This window comes from Cnephaeus nilssonii, assembly GCF_951640355.1.
Source record: "Cnephaeus nilssonii genome assembly, chromosome: 4".
NCBI lineage: Eukaryota > Metazoa > Chordata > Mammalia > Chiroptera > Vespertilionidae > Cnephaeus > Cnephaeus nilssonii.
The window spans coordinates 52,193,636-52,221,506 of NC_137075.1; the positions used below are offsets into that span (position 1 = coordinate 52,193,636).

Genomic DNA, 27,871 nt, shown 5'->3' on the forward strand with positions numbered 1-27,871 from the left:
ATAGACTGATGAACAAGAACAGAACCAGAAACAAGGAGGCATCGATCGGACTATCGGGCCTCAGAGGGAGGATAGGGGAGGGTGGGGGGAGGGGGGAGAGATCAACCAAAGGTCTTGTGTGCATGCATATGAGCCTAACCAATGCTTAAGTTCAACAGAGGGTTGGGGCATCCAAGGGGAGGGGTGTGGGATGGGAATGGGGGGATGAGGACAAATATGTGACACCTTAATCAATAAAGAAATTAAAAAATAAAATAAAATAAAATAAAATAAATAAACCAACAAAAAAAAAATACTGTGTATTGTACATAACTGTATGTGCTACACTTTTATATGATTAGCAGTACAGGTTTGTTATACCAGAATCACCACAAACATGTGAGTAATGCATTTTGCTATTAAAATGGCGATAGGAATTTTTGGCTCCATTTTCATCTATGGGACCACCCTGTTATACGCAGTAGGTGATCAACCACAACATTGTTATGCAGCACATGATTGCAAAGGAGAGAGCTAAATGCTGGCTGGGGCAGGGCATGGAAAAAAAACACCTGTTTGGTGCTATTTACTGTGAGCCAGAGTAGGTAGGGTTATGCCCACTCATGCTCACCAAGGTGAAATCATGAACCCTAGGAATATACTCTGCTTTGAGAAATTCCTGAAATGCCTAAAAGGAAAACAGATTCCTGACAGGATCAGAACCTGAGCTTGGGATTTTTCTAAGAAAAAGTTCACAGATCATCTAATATTGGAAATATTCTGTGACACTTTTACAACACATTTTTATTGAGCACCTATTTTCTATGCTACAAACTCCAGCAAGGCACTAAATGAAATACTAAAGGAAATAAGACAGCTCTTAGTTGGTAACAGACCATCTAGTTTTGAGACAGACATCGGTGGTTGAGAGGTTTCACCCAAATATATTATTACTGAGCACTTAACCAAGTGCTAGTTGTGACTGGTCTGGGATCTGGTGCCTCAGAACAGATTATCTATAATAATAAAAGCTTAATATGCTAATTGGACCGGACAGCCAAACTACCTTCCAGACGACCTTCTGGACAAAGCCGGGGCTGCAAGGGCCGAGCCCCTTGCACAAATTTCATGCATCGGGCCTCTAGTGGTAAATAAGAAAGATCACAAAAATCCCTGTCCACAGATGCATCCTTTTCTGCAAATAAAGACTTCCTCTCTCTTAGAAGTGATGAAAAGCTACTTATTGGGTACTCTTGCCTTGACGGTCGACTTAAACACACAGACTATATCATTGTGATCTACCTTCCTCAAGGAAGTTTGGTATTGTGGAAAAACATTTTAACCTTTTGCACTCGGATGTCGAGTGTGACTCGACACGGTTAGCATTAGAATAAAGGAATCGAGAAAAAAGCAAGCGAGTGCAGAGGGTTAAAAGTAACTCTTTTAATGGTATGCTTTATCACAAACCATGTGCTCTGGAAGTTGTTTGATGCCAAGGGTCCTTTCCTCTGCAAAGTATAAAATCTAGTGTGGTAAGACATCAGATGGTACCCATGGAAGCAACACAGTTCAACCGTAAGGTGGAAAAGGAGGTATCTTATAAAAATAATCAACATAAAGTTAATCAGCAGATAACCTATATCCCCGTTTTCTGACAAAACATGAACAGATGAAAAACAACACAGCAGGAAACCAAGATCACTTTAAACATTGTATAGGACAGGGGATCAAAAAGCATAGGTGTGCAAATGGTTCATTTAAAAAAATGATACTCTGAAAACAAATACTGAAAATAGATACTTTTTCAGAATGATTAAACTCACTAAACATCTGTAAACAAGAATAAATTTAATTTCTTTTAAAGATTTAATGATATACAAAATGTATATAGTATAATATCTTTTAATACATTTTTCTCCCCCCATCAATATTAAACACTTATTTAAACAGTTTATTTCTCTTCTTGCCTTGTCTGTATCTATGAGATACACTACTGAATACAAGTAAGATTTACACTGCTCTCTCCCAATAAAAATTAAAATTAGTACCTAGGAAAACAAAACAAAATGAAAAAAAAATATCAAAGAATAAAACTTTAGTCAGATGAAAAGCTTTCCTTGTTGTTGAGTATTCAACAATATCTGGGGCAGTTAAATTACATTTTATTAGCATAAAGTTGCATTGCAATCTCCCGACATGATAATCTAACTCAATTTCTTAAATAAGTACCACAAAAAAATTCATGTTTGGTTACTTTTACACAATTTTAAATATATGCAAGAGTTCATGTTTACATTCTGATTTGATATACTGGTCAACATAATCTTTGGAAAAATATGTAACTTCCAGGTTGCCACTAGAACTATAAATAGGAAAAAAGTACTTTAACTTTTCTCACAAGGTAACTTCTCTTGAACAATGAGTTAAGTTTCTCCTTTGATATATTTAGGTTAAAGAAGTCTACATGGCTTTCTTCTAGTTATAATAACTTCATAAAACAATGCTTAAAAAACCCACTTATACTTCTGCACAATTTCGGCTCTATTTGACAAAAAATTGGCTCTATCTTTAATTATGGAACCTAACCCTGATTCATAAAGTCTCTCTTAGAAAATGCTTGGGTTTATTTTTATTTTTTTAACTGTGGATCTAGAATTATAACAAGTCATCACCTTTCCTGTTGCCAAAAAGCATCTAGCTGCAAACTAGTGAACCATCACTGAACACCCTAAAACACACTGAGGAAGATGTCTGAGTGCCATTTAACCCAAAGGCTGGGTGATTGCTTCATTTTGCTAGCTGAATGGCAGTCAAGCAGCAGCAAGTAACATCTGCACTGACACCTAACTTTGGTTAATGGTATTGCACCACATGAGGGATCACCCTCATCAGAACAAAGTCAAAGTCCTCTGCTTTTAAGAAGTTACAAATACTAATTTTCTTTTACCTTTAAATTTTAACAGCTGCTAGCTAGCTGTATCCTATAGGGAGTTTCTGACTGACTAGTTTAATTGGTGAAAAAATGAAAAACAAAAACAAAAAAGATTTGACCTTTTAACTGTTCCAGAACTAGTATAGTATTCAATTTGCACACACTTTTCTGTATTACCAAACAATTTCCTCCTGAATGAAAAGTGACACAGTAACATTGTTGTGAGTTGTAGGCAAAACCAATGATTCAGTTATAACATCAGACGAACAGAATGAGTTGATTCTGATTCTTTGGTGGAATTTCCAGGCTGAAGAGTCAAATCTGAAGGCTCATCCTGAGGAAATATAACTTTATCAGGTGTATAGTCATTCCTCTTCAGGTCTACATTCACCACCCCAACAAAAAAAAAGGAGAAAAAAGGTCAGTATTTCTTAGAAATGGAAAATTAAGAACATTTCTATATCAATTTTCATCTAAATATGCCAGATTTATTTTCTACCAGATTGTTATAAATTCAAAAGCCACAAAATATATAAACATAAAAATGAAATAATTCATTCATCAAATAATTATTATGCTCTGACCATGAGTAACTTGTCTGAGTGTGGAAACATAGAAATGAACAAGGCAGACCAGGTCCCTGTTCTCATGGAGTTTATTTTCTAGTGGATAAAGAAAAACAAAAAGAAAAATGACAGAATTATAAATAGTAACAAGTGCTTAAAGAAAACAGTGTGATGAAGGCCACATTAGAGATGGTATAAGGTGATTCCTTTAGGGCGGGTTAGAAAAGCCATAGGAGGCAACATCTGAGTAAAGGCCTGAATACTGAGAAATGACTATCAAAGCTTCAGGAGGAGTGTTCTAGGAAGAGGGAGGCTAACTGCAGACGGTAAGAAGGAAAGGAACTTGGTGTGTTCAAAGAATGGCAAGAAAACAGCATGGTTTGCATGTAGTGAATGAGGGGAAAACTAGTGCAAAATGAGGTCAAGCAGCAGTTAATGGACAAGGGTTATAAAACTATTAGAGGCCCGATGCATGAAATTCGTGCAAGGGGCTCAGCCCTCACAGCCCCAGCTTCGTCCAGAAGGTCATTCGGCTGTCCAGTCTAATTAGCATATTACACTTTTATTATTATAGAGGCCCAGTGCACGAAATTCATGCACGGGGGTGGGGGGGGCAGGGTCCCCTCAGACCATCCTGCACCCTCTCCAATCCGGGACCCCTTGGGGGATGTCCAACTGCCGGTTTAGGCCCAATCCCAGGGACTGGACCTAAACCGGCAGTCGGACATCCCTCTCAAAATCCCTGGACCCTGGCTCCTAACAACTGACCTGCCTGCCAGCCCGATCACCCCTCACTGACCCCCCTGCTGGCCTGATCGCCCCTAACTACCTCCCCCCGCTGGCCTGATCACCCCTAATTGCCTCTGCCTGCAGGCCCAATCACCCCTAACTACCCTACCCTGCCCCCCGCCAGCCTGGTCGCCCCTAACTACCCGCCCCACAGGACAGTTAGCCCTAACTGCCCCCACCTGCCAGCATGGTTGCCCCTAATTGCCCCCACCTGCCAGCCTGGTCGCCCCTTCCCCGCCGGCCTGGTCACTCCTCACTGCCCCCCCACCAGCCTGGTCACCCCACACAGCCCGCTGCTCGGTCGTTTGGTCGCCCCTCACTAACCCCCCTGCCGGCCTAGTCGCCCCACGCAGCCTTTTCAGTTGTCTGTTTGGTTGCGATGGTCACTTAGGCATATATATATATGGTCTGTGGACCAAATGTGGCTGGCTATTTCTGGTAAATAGTTTTATTTACCAAATAATGAAGCCAGGATAATTTGTTTAGAGTGTCCATGGCTATTTCTGCACTACAATGGTAGAGCTAGGTAGCTGTGACCTGGGCCGTATGGCCCACAAAGCCTAAAATATTTGCTACCTTGCCTTTTACAGAAAAGTTTCCTGACCCCAGACTTATGGGATGCAAGCTATGGTAGAAAGTACAGATTACAATGAAGATGCACTGGAAGCTATTAAGCAGTGTTAAGGGAGAAACAAAATCAGATTTATTTTAAATGACTATTCTGTCCCATGAAGTCCTGTTAGGGGCAATTGGCAAAAATCCAGGAAACAAATGGTGGCAACTGAAGATGAAGAGAAATTGATAGTTTCATGGAGATTTCAGAATTACAGTAGACAGACTTTGTCAGATTGGCTATGAAAGGTGAGAGAAAAAAGGAACTGGCTAGCTTTTAGGTTCTGAGCAACTAGGGTAACCATTAATTAAATGGAGAAGCAGAGTTTTGTGAGCAAGGGTGGAAAATAAAAGTTGAAATTTCTAGACTGAACATGTTACTTATAAAGATGCTTTAAGGTATGCAAGTAGAAATGAAGGAAACAATATAGAATTAGGAGCTCAAGAGAGAAGTTAAGGCAGTTAAATTTGGTCTATTAGTATGTAGACGGCATTTATAGCTATGGGATAGAATGAAATCACTTAGAAAGTTATAGACATACTAGAGGCCCGGTGCACGACATTTGTGCACTCAGGGGGGTGGGGTGGGGGTCCCTCAGCCCGCAGTCTGTAAGCCCTTGAGGGATGTCTGACTGATGGCTTAGGCCTGCTCTCTGTGGCTAAGATGCCACAGTTGGACATCCTTAGCACTGCCACAGAGGTAGGCCATTGTGCTTGCCAGTTGTCAGCCCAGCTCATGGCTGAGTGGCGCTCCCCCTGTGGGAGTGCACTGACCACTAGGGAACAGCTCCTGTGTTGAGTGCCTGCCCCCTGGTGGTCAGTACGTGTCATAGCGACCGGTCGTTACACCGGTCGTTCTGCTGTTCGATCGATTTGCATATTACCCTTTTATTATATAGGATAATACAATAGTTGCAGAACTGGAAAACTGAATGCAGTAATATCACATTTATAATTGAAACTAACCACAGTCATGTATATACCCTTATACTTTTATCTCCATATAAAATAGAACTGTCCTTTAGAATATGAACTGTTCATTTTTAATCTGAGTAACAGCTTATATTCAATTATCCCAAGTATATATTTGCTACTGCATGAATAATTTTTGATAAATTTTTAATCAAACCTATGCCAGGATGAACTTAGGGAATGCAAATGTATTTGTAGCTGTACTGTATACAAAGAACAATGGAGAAAAACACAATTATAATTCAAGCCCTGATAATGCTGTTGACTAATCATGTAACCAGAGGCAAATCAGTGTCTCAAGTTCCTGGGGAACAATATCAAAAGTTCTAATATTCTTATCATGGGATATTAGAACTTTGAAAAAAAATGAAAAGACTGATGAAGAACAAATATTTGCAGAACTAACAGCTAAAAACTCCCCCAATTCAATAAGGATCATAAATATGCAAATTCAAGAAGCTAAATAAACCTAAAGCAGAATAAGCTCATAGAAAGCTACAACTAGATGAATCAGAATCAAAATGCTGAAAAACAGACAAAGAAATAATCTTGAAAGAAGCTATAAGGAAAGAACAATTCAAATGACTGTAAAGTTTTCATCAGATGTAATAGAGGCCAGAAGGCAGCAGAATATATATTTTTAAAAATATATTTTATTGATTCTCCACAGAGAGGAAGGGAAAGGGAGAGAGAGTTAGAAACATCAATGAGAGAGAAACATCTATCAGCTGCCCCGCCCCCCTGCATAACCCCTACTGGGGATGTGCTTGCAACCAAGGTACATGCCTTGACCGGAATCGAACCTGGGACCCCTGACTCCGCAGGCTGTCGCTCTATCCACTGAGCCAAGCCGGTCAGGGCCAGATATTTTTTAAGTGCTTAAATAGAAAGCAGTGTCAACCTAAAATTCTAGATCCAGTGAAAATATCCTACAGAAATGAAGGCAAAAATATACACATTCCTAGATAAAGAAAATAAAAGCGATCAGCAAAATACTAAATGTAAAGATAAAAATATAGAATATTAAAACAGAGAGGCAGACCTCACCACCCCAAAACACAAACCAGATATCAATAAGAAAACACACACACACACACACACACATACACACAAAACAGCAGGTCTAAAACTAACCACATCAACAATTACATTAAATATAAAGGTTCTAAAACATCAGTGAAAAGATGGAAATTATCAGAGATCAAAAACATATTAAACACAGGACCCAACTATATGCTATTTACAAGAAACTCACTTTAAATGTAATCAATATATATAGGTAAAAAATTGGGAAAGACATCTGATGAAACCATTAACCAAGATAGCTAGAGACCTGGCCAGTATGCTCCAGTGGTTAGAGCGTTGGCCCATGCACTGAAAGGTTGAGCATTCGATTCCCAGTCAGGGGCACATGCCTCGGTTGCAGGTTCAATTCCAGGCTCCAGTTGGGGTGTGTGTGGGAGGCAACGAATAGATGTATCTCTCTCACACTTCTCTCTCTACTTCTCTCCCTCCCTTCAACTCTCTCTAAAAAAATGAATAGGGAAAATATCCTCGGGTAAGGATTAACAACAACAACAAAAAAAGATAGCTAGAATATTATGTTAATATCAGACACAGTAAACTTAAAAACAAAAAAAAATTACCATGACATTACATAATGATAAAAATAATCAATTCACTAAGAAGACTAAGAACTGTAAATGTGTATGCACCTAAGAACAAAGCTTCAAAACATATGAAGGACAAACTAGTAGAAGTGAATAGCAAAACAAATTAATCCACATTTATACTTAGAAATGAGGTCTCTAAGTAATCAACTAGACAGAAAATCAACAAGAATATAAAAAAACCTGAACACTATCAAAAAAACTTTCCTCAATAAACATTAAAAATTTTTAAATTTACTGATATATGTGTATGAGAGAGAGAAAAAAAAGAGAGAGATTTGTTGCTCCACTTATTTATACATTCATTGGTTGATTCTTGTATGTGTCCTGACCAGATATCTCTGGCATATGGGGATGATGCTCTAAACAACTAAGCTACCCAACCAGGGCTCTTTAATTAACATTTATAGATACACCACCCAACAATAGAATATTCTCTTCAAGTGGATATGCAATGTTCATCAGAGAGGCTATATATGGTAAAGGTTGTTTTTTTTTAACTGAAATCATGTAAAGTATGTTCTCTTATCATAATGAAATTAAACAAGAAATCAACAACAGAAGGATAACCAGAAAATTTACAAATATTTGAGAACTAAAAAAACAACACACCACTTTTAAGTATCCATAGGTCAAAGAGGAAGTCTCAGGAGAAATAAAAAACATTTTAAAGAAAATAAAACCTACCAAAATTTATGGGATGCAGCTAACACAATGCTTAGAGGGAAATTTGTAGCACTAATTGTTTTGTTAGAAAGGAAGGTCTCGCCTGGTGGCTCAGTGGTTGAGCATCGATTCCCAGTCAGGGCACATGCCTGGGTTGCAGGCTCAATCCTCAGCTGGGGGTGTGAAGGAGACAGCTGATCAATGATTCTCTCTCATTATTGATGTTTCCATCTCCTTCTCCCTCTCCCTTCTTCTCTGAAATCAATAAAAAATATATATATATAAAAAGAAAAAGGTCTCAAGCCAATAATCCAACCCAATTCCAATCTAAATCAATAATAAACCTTAAAAAACTAGAGAAAAACAAAGTAAACACAGAGAAAACAGAAAGATGGAAATAATAAATAGAATAAATCAATGAAATAGGTAACAGAAAATAGAGTAAAACAATAAAAACAAAAGCTGGTGCTTTGAAATATCAATAAAATTGACACACCTTAAGCAGACTGACCAAGAAACAAAAAGCATTACCATAATGAAAGAAGTAACTCACCACAGACATCCTATATAATAAAAGCCTAATATGCTAAGTGTCCAGTCGTCTGTTCAACTAATCAAAGTATAATATGCTAATGACATGCTAAGGCCACTCAACTGCTTGCTATGACATGCACTGACCACAAGGGGGCAGACAGTTGACTAGTCGACCAGTCGCTATTATGTGCACTGATCACCAGGGGGCAGACACTCCAACCAGTAGGTTAGCTCACTGCTGGGGTCTGGCCCATTGGGACTGAGCAAGACGGGCCAGACACAGCCTAGAGCCCTCCTGTGGTCCCTCCCAGGCCTCGGGTCTCTAGTTAAAAAAATAAGGTAATATAAACAACTTTGGCCATAAATCTGACAACTTAAATTAAATTAACCAATTCCTTGAAAGACACAAACTACTAAAATTCACTCAAAAAGAAACTGATAGCCCTGACCAGTTTGGCTCATTGGATAGAGCGTCAGCCTGCGGACTGAAGGGTCCCAGGTTCGATTCTAGTCAAGGGCATGTACCTTGGTTGCAGGCACATCCCCAGTAGGGGGCGTGCAAGAGGCAGGTGATCGATGTTTCTCTCTCATTGATGTTTCTAACTCTCTATCCCTCTCCCTTCCTCTCTGAAAAAAATCAATAAAATATATTAAAAAAAAACAACTGATAGCCTCAACAGTCATACATTTATTTTTAAAAAATCTTAAAGACCATCTGACAAAGAAAACTTCAGACTTAGATGATTTCACTAGACAATTCTACCAAACATTTAAAGTAAGGATGATATCAATTCCATATAATCTGTTCCCCCAAAACAGAAGAGGTGTGAACACTTCCTACTTATTTTTAAGGTTGTTATTATTACCTAGATATCAAAACAAGACAGACAAGAAAAAAAAAAGCCATAGATCAATATTCTTCATGAACAGAGACAAAAATTCTCAAGAAAATATTAGCAAACTGAATCCAGAAATACATAAAAAAGATAATTTATCATGATAAAGTGGAGTGTCCCCTGGGAATGCAAGACTGGTTCAACATTTCAAAAATCAATCCATGTATTATTTACCAATTAAAGAAGAAAAACCAAATGGTCACATAAATAGATGCAGAAAAAATATCTAACAAAATTCAATATCCATTCAGGATAAGCATTTTCAAGAAACAAGTAGTAGTAGAATATATCCTCAACCCAAGGAAGCGCATCTACAAAATCCTTACAGTTAACATCATCTTAATGGTAAAAGACTGAATGCTTTCCCATTAAGATTATGAAGAAAAGCAAGGTGTCTACTCACATTATTCCTATTTAAGAAAAGTAAAATGCATACTGGTTGGAAAGGCGGTAATAAAACTCTATCTACTGCCCAGCTGGTATGGCGTGGTGGTTGAGCATCAACCCATGACCCAGAGTTCATTGGTTCGATTCCGGGCCAGGGCACATGCCCTAGTTGGGGGCTCAATCCCTGGTAGGGGGCGTGCCAGAGGCAGTCAATCCATCCATGTTTCTATCTCTCCATTCATCTCCCTTCCCCTCTCTCTTAAAAAATAAATAAATAAATAAATAAATCAAAACATTTAACCCCCTCCCCCAAAAAAACCTATTTACTGTCTACACAGAAAATTCTAACAACTTTATAAACAAACAAAAACCTCCTAAAAATTTAGAACTAAGTGAGTTTAGCAAGGTTATAGGATTGCAGGATATAAGGTATACGAAAAAAAGAAAAGCCTCTATAATATAGGTATTTTCTGCCCTAGCTGGTTTGGCTCAGTGGATAGAGCATCAGCCTGTGGACTAAAAAGTCCCAGGTTTGATTCTGGTCAAGCGCACATGCCCAGGTTGTGTGCTCGATATCCAGTAGGGGGTGTGCAGGAGGCAGCCGATCAATGATTCCTCTCATCATTAATGTTTCTGTCTCTAACTCCCTTCCTCTCTGAAATCAACAAAAAAGATATTATAATATAGGTATTTTCTTGAACCATGCAGTCTGGCTCCCAAGTCCAAGCTTTCAGTGACTACATTATTGCTTATAATGAGAGGGACTTTTAAAAATGTAGCGTAAGGGTGAATCCCAGGAATCTGTAATTTTTAAAAAGTTCCACAAGAAATTCTGATGCACACCAAAATGTTAGAACCACTGGTTTATACTATCCTACCTAATAAAATGGTAATATGTAAATTACCATCACTCTGCTACGCCCACAATTGGGCCAGCGGGAGGCGCAGGGGGCGGGACTCGGGGTGGCCGGGGTAGCCAATTGGGCCAGCGTCTGCGCCATGGCTGTGCTGCGGAACAGAAGGGGCCTCTGGGGCAGCGAGCTCACGTCCCGCCGCGGACCATCAAAAGCGGGGGAGCTGGGTGCCTGGTGCACTAGCGGACAGGCACCCGGCTCCCCCGCGATCGAAAGCAAAAGCGTGTAGGGGATCCTACATGTGCATGATTCAATCATGCACTGGGCCTCTAGTAACTTATAATTCAATAATAGCTTGTAATTCTTCAAATACAAAGATAAAGTTACTATCCCAACAGACTGTATCTGTAGTTCCTATTCCTGCTTCATGGAATACTCTTTTCCCAACTCTTTGACAGGCTAACTTGAAAGTCTATTCCTCCTTCAGTTTTAGACAAAACTGTCAGTTCCCTTGGTAGCATTCCCTAACCTCTAGGTTTGTATTAGGTGATCTGCTTACCTGTTCTCTTTTTTCTGCTTGGCATTAATGACAGTCCTGTAACTCTGTTAATCTTGTCAGTTTTCAAGATCTGACTAAACTCCAATGAGGGCAGGGACCATGCTTGTCTAGTTCCCTATTGTAGTATTATCAACATTTAGCACAATTTCTGGCTCTAGCACACACATAATAAATATATATTAAATGAATAAACTTTGTGTTTTTATAAAGAAAGAAAGCATAGATTAATTTATAGCCAACATCATATATTTGTGCCTCTGGCCTTATAAAGTATTGCAGTAACAAGTTTTACTAACAATTTATACATTATACTGATTAAGAAAATGTTTACCTGGAAGTTTAAGCTTTCTACAGCAAGAATTACAGTGATGTTTGGCTCTAAAGTTTTTTATTGCATCTTCTCCTAGATTTGCTGGGCCAAAAACCATATCACAGGATCTATGGCATTGGTAGTTTAAATAAAACAAGGTTAGTTTATACAAGTAGAAATGTAGAACTTGAAATTATGAAATTGTCTTAATAAAACTTATTAAAATTTATTACCTCTTTTCTTCCGCTTTTATCACAGATGGGTCAGTCAAATTTTCACCCACGCCTTTATACGTATATGTAAAAAAGTTAATTTATATTATGATTGATGAAATATTGACATTTGCATAATAAAAATAATCATGAGATTTTATAGCAGCATTTACATAATGTTAAATTACTCAAAAGAGTGTAGTTTTTCTCTCTTGATATTTCATAGCTTGTCTTATGACTTCAACATTGCACCCAGAACGCAGCTCCTGCAATTGTGACTCAGAGTTAAGCGTCAGAGTTGGTAGGTATGCTCCTGATGGCACCAGCTTCTGATGCAACATGGCCAAGGTTGCAAACAAATATCTGCTTATACAAAAGGTCTACACGATCTGCCATTGTTGCACTTCATTTAGCAAAGAAAAACTAGGGTCATAGAGGCATAATCTATAGGCCATTTAAAAAAACAGTAAACCTACTTTTGCCCCACTCTGTATAAATATATCTTCCTAAAAAAGTTTCAGATAACATAAAGAATAAGACAGTGACCCAGCTGGGGTGGCTCAGCGGTTGAGCAACGGTCAACCAGGAGATTACAGTTCGATTCCCAGTCAGGGCACATGCCTGGGTTGTGGGTGGGATCCCAGTAGGGGGCATGCAGGAGGCAGCTAATCAATGATTCTCTCTCATCACTGATGTTTCTATCTCTCTTTCCCTTTCCCTTCCTCTCTGAAATCAATATACTTTAAAAAAGCTATAATGTAAAACTATCTTCTAGGCAGAGCTGGAAACTTGCTGTTTTACTTTCCTCTGGCCCTACCATGAAGTTGCACTGACATTACATTGAGCAAACCTGCCCTCTCCAAGCCACATTTTTTTGTTTGTTTTTTAACATGCTGCTCCACTGATCAAGTGCTGGTTTAAATCTGGGCTGTCCTTATTACTTGCCCTGAGCAGTAAAATGTGGTAGGAGGAATCTGGGCCAGGTCTGGCCTGGCTCTAAGAGTTTCTGCTTTCTCTCTGGAAGAAACCAGCTACCATGAAAGAAGTCTAGCTACCTGAAACTGTGATGCTATGAGAAAGCAAAATAAGCTAGTCACTTGGTGGAGTACTGACAAATTCAGCTGTCACTAAACAGAGACCTCAGGCATTTGACTCCAGTCAAGCTAGGCAAGCTAGTATCCAGTCATTCAAACCCTCTGAGGGAACAACAGAGATAAGCAATCCCCACTACGCCCCATCCAAATTCCCCAACCAAAGAATTACAAGCAAATAAAATGATTGTCTTAAGCCACCAAATATTTTGTTTTAAGCCACTAAATATTTAGGTAGTTTAGTTCACAGTGAGAGATAAAACGCAACACCAGGAACAACAGATATACTTGTGTTTTAAAGAAAGTCTTCATACTTTTAAAAGAGTAAGGCTACACATATAAGAGCAGAATAGGGTATTTTTGCTTATCAAAATATCTCTATTACCTAAATAACAATTAAGATAGGCATATACCACGATTCAGGGCTCTGATGGCTATATGCTATGGCTGTTATTGACTTGTTTTTAAAACAGATTCTACTGACCTAAGATTTTATCTACCTATAAATTAGCAGATTTCTGTACATTATTCATAACACTTGAATAGCTGAGAACCTACTGCACAATTTCACTTCAGCGATATTTCAATCGATTTACCTTGTAAATCAAGTACCAGCAACTCCCCTCTTGTATATTCATAAGTCCAGTGGCTAAAGGCTAACATGATCTCTTCCAGTGTATTAGTTGGAATAATCTCATCACCGTTATTATTATTGTATTTTCTAAATTCTCCAGTCATACATTCTTCCACAGCAAACCACTGTCCTGCTGAATGGCAATACAGCAGGAAAACTTCAAGGAACCTTATAAAAAATAGTTACAGATATTACTAGTAGTTTTATTTAAAAAGTTCTAATTGATCTTTAAAATAAAGCAAATAATTACATATTCAACATCAATAATAAGGTCAAAAGAGAATGCTATCCACATAACATTTATATATTCCAGAAAAATTCAAAGACTTACCTCGGAGAATATGGTATGGATTTGGGTTTCATTTGGTTGAAGGCAAATGTGAGCTTTTGTGCTGCTCTCTGTTGCTGAATTTCCTACAGAATAGAAAAAACAAACCCTTGTTCAATATTACCACTAAGATTTTATTTGGTTTATTATACTTTAGAAGTGAAAACATAATGTTCCACCATTATGCATTCACCAGCACTTACTCTAAGACAGAGATGTAGAACCGTATCTTCTTTGTAAATACTTGACCATGTGTTAACCACCTCAGGAAGAAAAGATTTGATAATATAAAGATGCCCTGATTTGAGGATATCATGTTCTGACCAGGTACACTGTACTTTGACAGCTCTCCGTAAACCTCCTCCCATCTCTTCTTTACTTAAAAACTCTATTTTGGCACAGAGGCCTAACTGTGACCAAGAAGACATGCTGTTATTCAATATGCTGGGCGAACTCTCTTCCAAGCGATACACTGTGACGGGCTCACCTGCAACATGAATACATTTTGAGGTCAAATTATGACACTTTAAAAATGACAATGTAGAATAAAAACTGAAAGGTATCTGGTTAAGATAAAGTAAGGAATAAAAGAAATGAGCTAAGTTCTAGTTTTATAAAGGGCAACAAACTTTTAGAAAGCGACCAGATTAGTATACAAGAGGTTAGAAGTGTCTGTTCCATAAACCCTGTGATGTCAATTTATCTATGCTTTCATTACTAGACAATGAATTATCTGAATTAGAGTACACCACTGCTTCTGGATATACAAAAAACAGAAATTCAATACTTTTGATACATACCTGACTCTTGTAGTAGTCAGGCTAATTACATTTATATGAAATCAACACTTCTTAGTGTGATTCGTCTATTAACACCCATGTTCCATGTTATAACTAAAAATCATATATTAATGGAGGATTGATTTTTCCCCTTTATTTCTTTAACTTTTTGGATTTACCTCTTGGAGGCACAGGTGTAAATGGAATGCTCTGGGATAATCTCATCAAGTTATTTCTTTCCACAGCTGCATAAAAATGAGAGAGGAAAAAATGAAATCCCTGAAAGCTAAAAATATTATTAAATTTTGTTTTTAATGTTACTGACCTGAGTAATAGTAATTTGTATCCATAACTGCCTTAAATGGAGAAGCAAGACCTAAAACATCAAACAAATGAGACCCTTTTAAAGGTACTAATGCAGTATAAATTTTTGCTCAGACAGATATTCTCATACAATCATCCCAAGTTTCCTTCATGTAATCTCTCTCTTCACAAAAACACAAAAAACAATGAAACATGTCCATCATGTGCCATCTTACCCCATTTCACTATGTCAGATTAGTGGTGTGACCTCAGACACCTGGAGAGAAAAAGCACATGCTTCACACTCTCCTGTCCTAAATGCATGCTTCTATACCCCATGCTCAAAAAGAGAAATATTTTTCAGTTTTGGACCTTTGGGGGCTGGGGCTGGGGCCTGTGGCCATGTAACTATTTTAGTGTGATGATCATGAAAAGATGAATTTCTGTAATGTGAAACATGAAAAAAAGCCCCTCCATCTCTAAATTCAATTGAGGACTTTACTTTTTAACTGTAGTGAGAAAGATGGAAAATAAGCGGAATATGCTATGTGTTAAGCTTCTAAAATATAAATGAAAAAATAACCTATTGTCTTGCAGATGGAGGTTAGTCAAAAGTTTTAATGCTAAGTGATAAGTATATAGTATCTATATATGTAAAAGCCCAGCGACCGGAACAGCAGAATGACCAGAACAACTGGTGGCTATGACACGCACTACGACCTGATCCAGGCCCCAATGGGCCCCCAACACTCTGGACCCCGCCCATGCACGAATTCGTGCACGGGGCCTCTAGTATATACATAAGTACATACACACAAAATAGGACTATAGAGAAGGGGGTACCAAACGCCTCCTAGTTTAAGAGAGTTTGAAGGCTGATATAAAAATCATCTGTAGGGTTTTTTCCAACATACACCTACCCAGAGCTCACTCCAAATTATTCTAATTCTGTAGGTATATATCATCATACAAATGATTCTCTACAAGTATTCAGGTATGTAACCAAGATTGTAAATTAATGAGCAAGATGATAGGCATAGCTATAGGAGGTAAAGCTATAAAAGCAAGGAATACCAAATTGTTAAGAGCCAAATATACTGTACTAAGAAAGGACACTGGGCTTTGTGCAATGACAGTGAGGAAAATGTAAAGCAGAGGAGTGACAAGATCAGATCTTTCAGAAGAATCATTTTGGTGACAGAATAGAAGGTAGAACTGAAGGGAGGACAAACTGGCACAACCACTTTGGAAACCTATTTGGCACTAAATGTGAACATACGCATACCCTACTACCTAGCAACTCCATTCCTAGGTATATTTCCCAAACAATATAAACAAAAATGCTCCTAACAACACTATTCATAATAGCCACACACTGGAAGCTACTGAAATGCCCATCAAATAATAGTATGGATAAGAAAATTCAGTATTTTCACACAAGGAAATTGTGTATAGTAGTGAGAATGCATAAATACCACTACACACAGCAATACGGATGAATTTCATAAAACATATATTAGGAGGAAGCTAGACACAAGAGTACATACTGTATGATTCAATTTATATACTACACACACACACACACACACACTCTCTCTCTCTCAGACTGGTACAAACCAACCTATTATGTTTTTTGGGGAGAGGGGTTCTAACAAGAGGACACAAGGAGCTGAAATATCAGCAATATTCTGTTTCGGGATCTGGGGGCTGATTACATGGGTATGCTTAGTGAGAATTCACTGACATGGAGGCTTATCTGCACTCTTCTGTATACATATTACCCTACCTAATAATAGACTAATATGCAAATTGACCGCACCTTTGCTACGCCCACCAGCCAAGCCACGCCCACCAGCCAATCAGGGTGAATATGCAAATTACTACAACCAAGATGGCGGTTAATTTGCATATCAAGACAGCGTAGAAAGAAGCCAAGAGCTGCAGAAGGGAGCAAAGCTGCAGAGATGCAAGCAAGTGGGGCGGAGGAGAAGGGGCACAGGTGGGGCTGGCGGAGAAGGGAGGAAAGCAGGCGGGCTGGCAGAGAAGGCGGGGCGGGGGAGAAGGGAGGAGTGCAGGCGGGGCCGGGGGAGAAGGGAGGAGAGCAGGCGGGTCGGAGAAGGGAGGAGCGCAGGCAGGGCCAGGGGAGAAGGGAGGAGAGCAGGCGGGTCAGAGAAGGGAGGAGCGCAGGCAGGGCCAGGGGAGAAGGGAGGAGAGCAGGCGGGGCCGGGGGAGAAGGGAGGAGAGCAGGCAGGGCCGGGGGAGAAGGGAGGAGCGCAGGCGGGTCAGAGAAGGGAGGAGCGCAGGCAGGGCCAGGGGAGAAGGGAGGAGAGCAGGCGGGGCCGGGGGAGAAGGGAGGAGCGCAGGCGGGGCTGGCGGAGAAGGGAGGAGCACAGGCGCGGTGGGATAGTGCAACAGGAAGCCCTATTGCAGGAAACTTCCTGCAACGGGAACGTTAGTCTTATCTAATAAAAGAGTAATATGCAAATTGACCATCACTCCAACACACAAGATGGCTGCGCCCATGTGGATACAAGATGGCCTGCAGGGGAGGGCTGTTGGGGGTGACCGGACCACCAGGGGAGGGCAGTTGGGGGGACCAGGCTGGCAGGGGAGGGCAGTTGGGGGCAACCAGGCCTGCCAGGAAGGGCAGTTGGGGGTGACCAGGCCAGCAGGGGAGGGCAGTTAGGAGCGACCAGGCTGGCAAGGGAGGGCAGTTAGGGGTGACCGGGCCAGCATGGGAGGGCAATTTGGGATGACCAGGCCTGCAAGGGGGGACAGTGAAGGGCAAGCAGGCCAGCAGGGGAGGGCAGTTAAGGGTGACGAGGTCAGCAGGGAAGGGCAGTTAGAGGCAATCGGGCCGGCAGGGGAGCATTTAGGCATCGATCAGGCTGGCAGGGGAGTGGTTATTGGGTGATCAGGCTGGCAGGCAGAAGCTGTTAGGGGCAATCAGGCAGGCAGGCAAGTGGTTGGGAGCCAGCAGTCCTGGATTGTGGGATGTCCAACTGCCCGTTTAGTGGATCGGGCCTAAACGGGCAGTCGGACATCCCTTGAGGGGTCCCAGATTGGAGAGGGTGCAGGCTGGGCTGAGGGACACCCCCAACCCCCGTGCACGAATTTCATGCACCGGGCCTCTAGTACACTTCAATAAAAGGTTTACTGGTAAAAATGATGAAGTTCTAAACTGAAAGGAGGATGTATAGTGGAAGATAAATTCTAGACATATTTAGGAGGTAACTACAACTGGACTTTGTGAGTACAAGGTCAAGGGGGTCAAGAATAACTCCCACTCAGGTTTTAACTACCTAACTGAAAAAGCATCATTCACTAACATGGAATATAAGGAAAGGAACAGGCTGAGCTGCAGGGATGAAGAGTGGTAGTAAAGAGGTCATCATTCACAAGGTGACTTCATGTGTTTGTGAAACATCTATATTGAAGAAAAGCTAGTTGAGGGAAGAACTTTGTATTGCATTGGCTTTTTAAAACACAAAGTCTAAAATTTTAGGATAATGTAGTACTTGCTATAATAAATCATATATGATCCTCACTTTTTTCATAATAAATCTACAACATGGACTCACCATTTAATGTTCCTTCTTCCGATGGTCTAAAGAAATACCAAAAAATATATTGTAAGTTATGTCACAACTTTAGTTTTAGCTACTCATAATTTTTTACTTCGTGAAATTATGATTTAATACGTTACTAAGGAATTCTGAGGTTCAGATTCACTTTTTAAAATCTTAATATGTTTTTATTGATTTTTAGAGAGAGGAAGGGAGAGGGATAGAGAGAGAAACACATCGATGAGAGAGAAACATCATATATCGGGCTGCCTCCTGCATGCTCCCTACTGAGGATCAAGCCCGAAACCTGGGCATGTGCTCCAACTAGGAATCGAACCTATGACTTTGTGGTTCTTGGGTTGATGCTCAATCACTGAGCCACACTGGCTAGGCCAGATTCACTTTTGTTTAAATATTTGCCCTTTCCCTTAAGCCAATGCTAAAAGCATACATGAATATGTAGATATCCATATGCATATACTTTATCAACAACCTGCACCTCCAATTTATGCCTATATAAATATTAATAGTCTGGTGTCAAACTGAAAGTTTAATACTAATGATACAATATTCCATGACATCTCTATTTGTGGAGACTCAATATAACAATGCCTTAAAATGACTGTAGGATTTTAAAAATAGTTCAATAGAATTGATGGGCAAAGAAGTGAGAGAAAAGTAAATAGATGTCATTTTGCAATGTTGAACAAAATTTTTTCAATACTGAATGTATTATTCATATCAATGTATAGAGGTACTAAGTGTGGAGGTTCTATTAATTCCATGATATCATGCAAATTAGAGAAATAGGTGTAAAGGAGAGTGAAATGGAAAAGGAAAAATGGATTAGAGGATTAGCTCTCCCATTATACAGCTCTGTATAGAACTAGACCAGAAAGGACCTCTGGAGTAGAGGACCTTTGCAGTCTCTTTCTAGTTGTTACATTCTATCTGATCCTGATGTTTCCTGTTGATTTGTAATAACATAAAAATTTGTATAAGAAGTATTTTGACCCTAGCATCGTTCATTGTCTGTTGCTAAGCCACACTTTTCTCAGCACCCAAAGAATGCTGACCAGCTCCACCTTTCTGGGCATTTCTAAGGATCAACATCTTTAAGACAATGTTCTCTTGTTAGCTAAATTAAATCAATTTTGTCCTAGACAGTGTGGCTCAGTTGGTTGGAAAGTCGTCCCATTTATTGAATGTTTGTGGATTCAATTTCCAGTCAGGGCACAAATGGAAGGCAATGTTCTCTCTCACATCGATGTTTCTCTCTCTCTCCCCCTTTTTAAAATGAATAAGCATATCTTCAGGTGAGAATTAAAAATAAATCAACTTTTAGTACCTATTCTGTATTTTACTTTCTATGGTTTTAGCTATAAAAGATAGTATTCTCTGAGGAGGTCTGATATAGACAGGTTTTCCAAATGCTTTTCAGGGCCAGGGTACCCAAAGAATTTCAACAAATGCTTATCCATGGGGCATTTGATTTATTTCCTTCTGAATATATTCACATCTATTTCTGATGCACAGAAGAAAATGGGGAAAACACTGTGGAATAATCTCCATCAAACTAGCTTCCCTTCTCAAGTAGTCCATATCAGAGTGTAACTCTACCATATTTCTAGTACCAAATGGATGTAAAAGGCTTTTTTAAAATGTTCTTTGGAATCCTAGCATACTAATTCCCAAGCTGCAAACACAGAAATTCTCTTTTATTCTTCTTTATCTTTAATCTATACTAAAAATTTTTACTTTCTGGGGATGATTAACATCAGATTGCCTTTTGTTTCCAGCTTTCTAGTGGGTCCTCCTGTAGGGAGGCTATGTATTACTGCTCTAATTACCAAAGTGCTTTCCAAAACCAGTGCAAGGTTTGTTGCTTAGAATGATGGGCAAAGTAATTATGCAAATGCAGAACTAAAGTGTCAAACTAGGACTTTGAACAAATTTATTTAAGATAAAGTTGAAAACAAAACTAAATAATAAAATCATAATTGTATCATTATAAAGATGATTTTAGTAGTTGTAATTACAATCTGACTATAATTATAGTATAACTAGACAAAATTATAAATTTAAATTAATAATTAACTCATAATGAACGAGTTTCCCCAACCTCTTCTATGTTAAGACAGGAGATGCTAAAATAATCATTACCCGTTGATAAAGGAGTGTTACAGAGATGATGCAAAGAAGAAAGAAAAAAAAAAAAGGCTACGATACTTGACAGGCTAATGATAAGAAAAGGCTTACTTACATTTCTCTGTCTGATGGTCTATCTTGTAACCAATCCTTTAGTCAAAAACAAACACAAACAAAAAGTTAAAGAAAAATATCTCTAGATTAATCAGAAACATTTAGCACTGTTTTGTTTCCTATAATATGTTTTAAGAATGAAGGGCTAAAAATAATAATAAATAATGCAATTCCACAAGGTGGAATAAAGAATTTCATGAGTGTTATATCCTATAACATATAGCCTAGCTTTTGGTAGCTATTTTATTTTCTTTAAATATGCATCTGTTTCTATGACGTCAAAGATAAGATGTGTCTCTTGCCAAAAGAAAAACACATGAAAGTGTTAAGAGAAAAATTAGCCTGACTGGTGTGGCTCAGTGGTTGAGCGTCAACCTATGAACCAGGAGGTGATGTTCAATTCCCAATCAGAGCACATGTCCAGGTTGCAGGGCTAGATTTCCCCTGGGGACGTGCCGATCAATGATTCTCAACATTGATGTTTCTATCTCCCTCTTTCACACTCTCTGAAATCAATTAAAAAAAATTTTTTTTTAAGTTTAAAAAAAAAAGAGAAATTAAAATACTGCAAATTGTGAACAAAGAAATCACTAGTAACATTTAGGCACTTTTCATTGAAGTCTTTATCTGTGTGTATGTGTGCATATGGTTTTCATTCGGTAGTTTTATAATGATATTTATAGCTGTGGATTTATTTTTACTTCCCCAGTTTGGGCTACACTTCCTGAATTCAAATAAACATATATATTTCAGCATTTTGCAAAATTCTAAGCCATTTATAATCTATTCAAATTCTGTCTATCCTTTCAAGGCCAATTTAGAGGTATTTTCCATATTTCTTTGTTTAGTATATTTTCCATCTAAGTATAATTTTACATTACATTCTGGTCCAATTGAGCAATTCTCTGTTCTGCTGTGCCTAATCTAGTATTTTCACCTCCAGTAAGTTATTTCTAGATTTTTTTCAAATTTGCCAGTCTTTTTTGAGTAGTATTTTTTCTTTTTTTCATTATTTGTAATACTTTCTTTTATGGCTTTAATTACTTTAATCATACTTTACAATCTGTAACCAATAATTCTGCTATCTTCAGTTGTTGGAGTTCTAATACTATCTATGTAAGTTGACTTCCAAGAGCTTCATTGTTCCACTTATTTATTGCATTCATTGGTTGCTTCTTGTATGTGTTCTGCCCGGAGGTCTAACCTGCAACCTTGACATATCAGGACAATGCTCTAATCAACTGAGTTACCGGCCAGGGCAGACTCCCATGAGCTTTGTAATTAGACACTGTGAGGTCATTTTCAATGGAATGGTATTTGGGGCAATACTGTGCAGCTTAAGTTCAAGATGGATCCTTCCAGAAAAAGCAATTGTGACTGTGAAACTCTGTACGAACCCCCTTTCCCCATTCAAGTAACTTTTTCAAATAACATGAATTTTAATAATATAATCTATCTCCATATAGCTGAAAGTTAATAATGTTCTTGACAATCCAGGACCATAATTGAGAGCATTGATTTCTGAACTTAACTATAAAGAAACCATTTTTCTGCTTTCTATCAGAGACTGCTTTTAAAAAGGGTTTATAAAAGCAAATATTACCTCAATTGGCTGGGAATTACTTCATATAATAAGTTTCAATTCAAACAGAGGTTCCTACCTTTCTTTTCTTGAATAATTTATTTTTTTTTAAAGATTTCCTGGCTATTCACTACAGGAAGAAACTCTTTTCTAAAACTACCATAGAGATGTCAGTTTTCTCAGGTAAAAATTCTTTTGAAAGCCAGATATAATCTAAAATATCACCATCTTTTAGCTCTTCTCTAACAAAGGTGCATTTAAAAAGAGGCATTGTTTAATTGAAATGTACAAACCGGTAGTAAAGCTGCTTTGGAGTCTACTTCGTGAGTTTCTTCTGTAGATGGCCTTCTACTGCTACTTTTCACTTAAAGAAAATTGGAAAACAAAAGTTATACAACTAAATATTTTTACTAACCAAACACAAAGTGTTTCTAGGCATAGTATAACATTCATAAGACAATTTATCCTTTCCTAAGCTGTGCTGAACATCAGAATTACATGAGGCCCATGGGTTTCTTGGCAGGACATCAAAATTACTCAATTTATTTTTGTGAAAAGGCAATAGGAAACAAGAGTATGAAGAAAAAAAGTCTTGCTCTTCTTCCTGTTCCCACATTTCTTGTGTATCCTTTCAGGGATATTTTCGGTGTTTGTGTCTATGTATATGCACCCCCCACATCCCTTCATTTTTTACATAAATGCTATCATAATATACATTATACTAGAGGCCCGGTGCATGAAAATTCATGCACTGGAGGGGGGGGGTCCCTCAGCCTGGCCTTTCCCCTCTCACAGTCCGGATTCCTCAGGGGTGGGAGGCAACCCAGTGATTAGGGGAAGGCGACACCCCCATCATACCCCTGCTGCTGCCACTGTAGGCAGCACAAGCCTCGACCAGCCCTGGTTACCTGAGCCTTGGGCGGCCCTGGGTGGCTGGGCAGCTGCCATCTGAGGCTTGCCTGTGCCTTGGGCTGGCCCTGGGTGGCTGAGGGGCTGAGGGGACTGGGGGACTTCGGTGGGGCTGAGGGGACTGGGTGCCGCCATCTTGTGGCTGTGGGCGCTGCCATCTTTGAGGGTGTGAGTCAATTAGCATATTCCCTCTTTATTGGCTGTGGGCACCACCATATTTGCAATTGCGTGAGGTTCAATTAGCATAATTACTCAATTTATTTTTGTGAAAAATAAATTAGATAGGATATCTTAAGGAATTTTGGTTGTTGGATTTTAAAGCTTAACCATGGAAATCTGTGTATATCACTACACAGATTTCATTTTAATGCTATATTGAACTTCATACTATGGATACGTAATAATTTAACCAAACACCTACAGATGAACATTTGGTCTGATTTCATTATCTTGCCTATAACAAACAATGTTATAATTAGTAATCTTGTTGATGTATCATTTCGTTGTAATGGCAAAAACAGAACACTTCATCTTTCCTCCTGATTTAAGATGCCACATTTGTCGTATCTATTTTGTTGATTCTAAACAAACTAGAAATAAGCCTATTTTTTTTTTAAAGTCAGGATGTTAAGTTATAAATTAACTTGGAGAGAATTTACCAATAATGATACAATAAATGAAAACCGCTGAATAAATGGTGAATGGAAATCTTCTAACAAAATTTGTATTCCAAGGGCAAAAAGACCAGACTGAAATATATTAGAAGACTACGGGCAAAACTTTTTCAAGATGATGAAATTGACAGAATACCTTGAAGAAATTTAGCCAAGTAGTAGAGAATCTCGTGTTCATCTAACCAAAATTATGATATAACTATACTGTTGGAAAAGGGCAAGGGTGTGTGTATGGGGAACAGAGAGGTGTGTGTATGTGGGGGTGGGCCGAGTTCAAGCATTGCCTTTTTTAGTGAAAGGTTAATAAGAAAACTGAACTATGAGGGTATAAAAGTTATAAGCACGTTAACTTTAGAAATAACATCCATATTATCTGAAAATAATGAGTTTTATTTCTTCCCTCCTAATCCACCTACCATTTCTTTTCCTTCACTGATTGCTCTGGCTCCAATGTTAAATAGAAATAGTATCAGCCAGAATTCTTGTCTTGTTCCCCACTTAGGACTTTTAATATTTCATTATAAAGTGTAATTTTTTGTAATAACGTTTTGGAGATATAGGAAACTCGTATTTTTCACTTTTCTAAGAGTTTTAATCATGAATGAATGTTGATTTTCATCAAATGCCTTTTCTGTAGCTATTGAGATAATCACATGATTTTCCTCCGTTAATTTGTTATCATACATTAATTATATTTTTGAATGTTAAACCAACTTGTATTTCTGGAATAAACCCAACTTGATAGTGCTGTTTACCAAAAGAGAATGAAAGGAGAAATGATGGTGAGAGGGACAAGGTAGTGCTATTTTTCTTAAGGAACCTAATAAAGGTTTTATGTACATAACTGAGAAGCTGAGTAATAAATTTATGTGCATATATAACTGACTCATAAAAAAGATGATATGCAAACAACACTAGGCCATTTAATTTTTAAGAGAAAAATTAAAGTGCAAAGCAACACTGTATGGTATGCTACCTTTTGTAGAAAAGATGAGAGAGGTAGAAAAGACTATATTGTCATGCATGATTGAATAAGCATGAAATTCTAGAAGATAAAAAACAACACTGGTATATGTAGTGTCAGAATGAGAGAGATTTATTTTCAAAGTGCTTGTATTTTATTTTGAACCAAGTAAATGTATTAGCTGTTTTTGCTTTATTATTATTCATTTTTAATTTATTCTTTAAAATATTTTTATTTATTTTTTAGACAGAAAGGGAAGGAGAGGAACAGAGAGAAAATGTCAGTGTGAGAGAGAAACATTGATTGACCATCTCCTGCACACCTCCTATTGGGAAACAAGCCAGCAACCCAGGCATGTGCCCTGAAGGCAATGAAGCCCAACTAACTGAGCCACACTGGCCAGGGATATATTAGCTATTTTTAAAAGTTAAATTAGAAAAACAGGTTGACTAAATTACTGTACAGATAAAAGTTTCTTTCTCATCAATATTTCTATATTTCTCTCCCTCTCCTTCCCTCTCTCTAAATTCAATAAAAACATTTAAAAAAGTATTAGAATGTTAGGATTATGTGTTTTATTCAAGGTTACAGCAACACTGATGTACCAGAATCTTCACTTTTTGACTCATGAAACATTCATTACTCATATGTGTGATATACATAAAATACATTTAGTCCTAACCAGTTTGGCTCAGTAGACAGAGCGTCGGCCTGCGGACTGAAGGGTCCCAGGTTCGATTCCGGTCAAGGGCATGTACCTTGGTTGCAGGCACATGCCCAGTAGGGGGTATGCAGGAGGCAGCTGATTGATGTTTCTCTTTCATCAATGTTTCTAACTCTCTCTCCCTCTCCTTTCTCTGTAAAAAATCAATAAAATATATTTTTTAAAAGTTCATAAAATACATTTAAAGCTTAAATGTGTATGCTTGGTAACATAATTCAGAGTCAAAACACTCACCTTGTTCTGAATGAAGAGGAATAGAAGTTTGGTGACACTCAGTAAATCCAGCATGAGAACTCGGGTGTTTCAAAGTGTTTTCAGAAGGAATATCATTCTGTATATTGTACATACACACAATTTAAAAACAATTAAAATTAATTTCAAATCATTATCCTAAGTAGATCTGTTTAGTTTCATGTGCTTTATTATTCTACCTGGACACCGAAGGGTATATTACAAATTACAATTATTTTCTTCAATGTTAATATAAAAAAACTGCATCAAAATATCCCACCTGCTATTGTTGCTCCTATTTTATACTAACACTTACAGTGATAATAAGTGATTTGAGGGGTAAAGAGGAGGTAAGGGCAATTTCTTTTAGGGTGTTTTGGTAGCATTCTTATTAGTTTCTATGAGCTATTTATATAACAAAGATCTGACGATTACTTGTTAAATTTCTATTTTTTTTCTAACTGAGCAAAATAATATAGTGAGTATGGATTTTTAATAAAAGGATATATGCATATAGAAAAACATATAAGAAATTTTAAGCTTAAATAATTCCAATTATAAACATCTTTACTAAAATTTATAAAGGCCCATAAACCCTTCATTTACTTAAAAAATCCACTACAGTTAAAACATGTTCAAGAAAAACCTTATATGGAATGTATACATATCATGTCTACATTTTAGGTATTATTAAAACCAACTTTGGTAGAGATTTATCTGTTCTTTTTACTTATTACTTTTTCTCATTCCTTTCTTCTTCCCTTCTTTGCATTTTCATCATCATATGTCAGCTAAGGCTACCTAATGCACTCAACCTATTTATGTAGTTCTCTCCTCTTTTGGTCATTATATATAATGAAAAAAATTCAGATCTTTAAAAGTATGCCACAGAGATAAAATGGTTAGAAAACAACATGTAAATTATAGTTTTATGGTAAGTCCATTGAACTTATACCTACTTCTTCCATCTAAAGGCATAGGTATATTTTTAATTGACTTTGACTCCCACATATACTAAAGAGAATTTGCCTGACATTTAGACAACTCTGAATACTCCAGAATTCTATTTCTTATATCATTCTGCTGGTCCTATTTGAGATAAGAAATAGAAACTTAAAGGCCAATATGAAAACAAAAAGCACCCCATGTAATTATTCCATCTCAATTTGCATATCACCACCAATTAAATCTCAAGTTAACAAAATCTAGTTAACAGACATTAAGCTAAGTTATTTATTTTAGTAAAATACTTCAATCAGAATATGTTATTAAATATACAAATGTTAGTATTTATATCATTAAAATGCATTTGAAACTTTCTTTTATATGCAGGACAATAAGTGACATGTTCTGACAATAATTACACAATTAACTATGGACATCTGAGGAATAATCACTCCTAGAAACTGGCTATAGCTTTGTTTTTCATTATATTTGTCACCTGATTATTTTCACTTCAGTTCTTTAAAGAAAGGAGAAGCTTAATATTTCTCTAGTCTTTTTTTTTAACCAGTTAACTGCCATAATTAAAAAAGGTCCGCCGCTTGCGTCTATAGACGCTTATGGTGTACAAATGGTTAAAATGTGTGTTTCTTTAATTGACTTTAGAGAGGGATAGAGAGATAGAAATAGAGAAAATAGTATTGATTGGTTGCCTCCTATACACCCCCTAATGGGATTGAGCCCCCAACCCGAGCATGTGCCCTGACCAGGTACTGAATCTCAATGGGATTCATGGCTCGACCCTCAACCACTGAGCTACACCAGCTGGACCTCTAGTCTTCTTAATTTCCTTCCTGTAACTACATTATAACCTCTAAGGCTCTAAATAGTTATGGTTAATTTATGAAAACAACAGTTAAAAACAAAAACTAATTTTCTGCCAG

The 27,871-nt window shown here is 37.9% G+C and overlaps 1 protein-coding gene across 1 annotated transcript in view; it reads right to left on the reverse strand.

Moving 5' to 3' along the window:
- Positions 1–1,810: 1,810 nt before the first annotated feature.
- Positions 1,811–27,871, reverse strand: part of TRPM7 (transient receptor potential cation channel subfamily M member 7) — a 118,528-nt gene continuing 92,467 nt past the window's right edge. Inside the window, exons 28-39 of the mRNA XM_079767471.1 lie at positions 25,989–26,085; positions 22,777–22,847; positions 20,903–20,937; positions 18,655–18,680; positions 15,096–15,146; positions 14,950–15,015; positions 14,195–14,478; positions 13,995–14,077; positions 13,626–13,831; positions 11,960–12,011; positions 11,748–11,854; positions 1,811–3,292 (exon numbers count right to left, since the gene is read on the reverse strand). Of these exons, the coding sequence (XP_079623597.1) occupies positions 3,162–3,292; positions 11,748–11,854; positions 11,960–12,011; positions 13,626–13,831; positions 13,995–14,077; positions 14,195–14,478; positions 14,950–15,015; positions 15,096–15,146; positions 18,655–18,680; positions 20,903–20,937; positions 22,777–22,847; positions 25,989–26,085 (1,209 nt within the window). The 3' untranslated portion in view covers positions 1,811–3,161. The remainder of the gene's footprint in view (positions 3,293–11,747; positions 11,855–11,959; positions 12,012–13,625; positions 13,832–13,994; positions 14,078–14,194; positions 14,479–14,949; positions 15,016–15,095; positions 15,147–18,654; positions 18,681–20,902; positions 20,938–22,776; positions 22,848–25,988; positions 26,086–27,871) is intronic.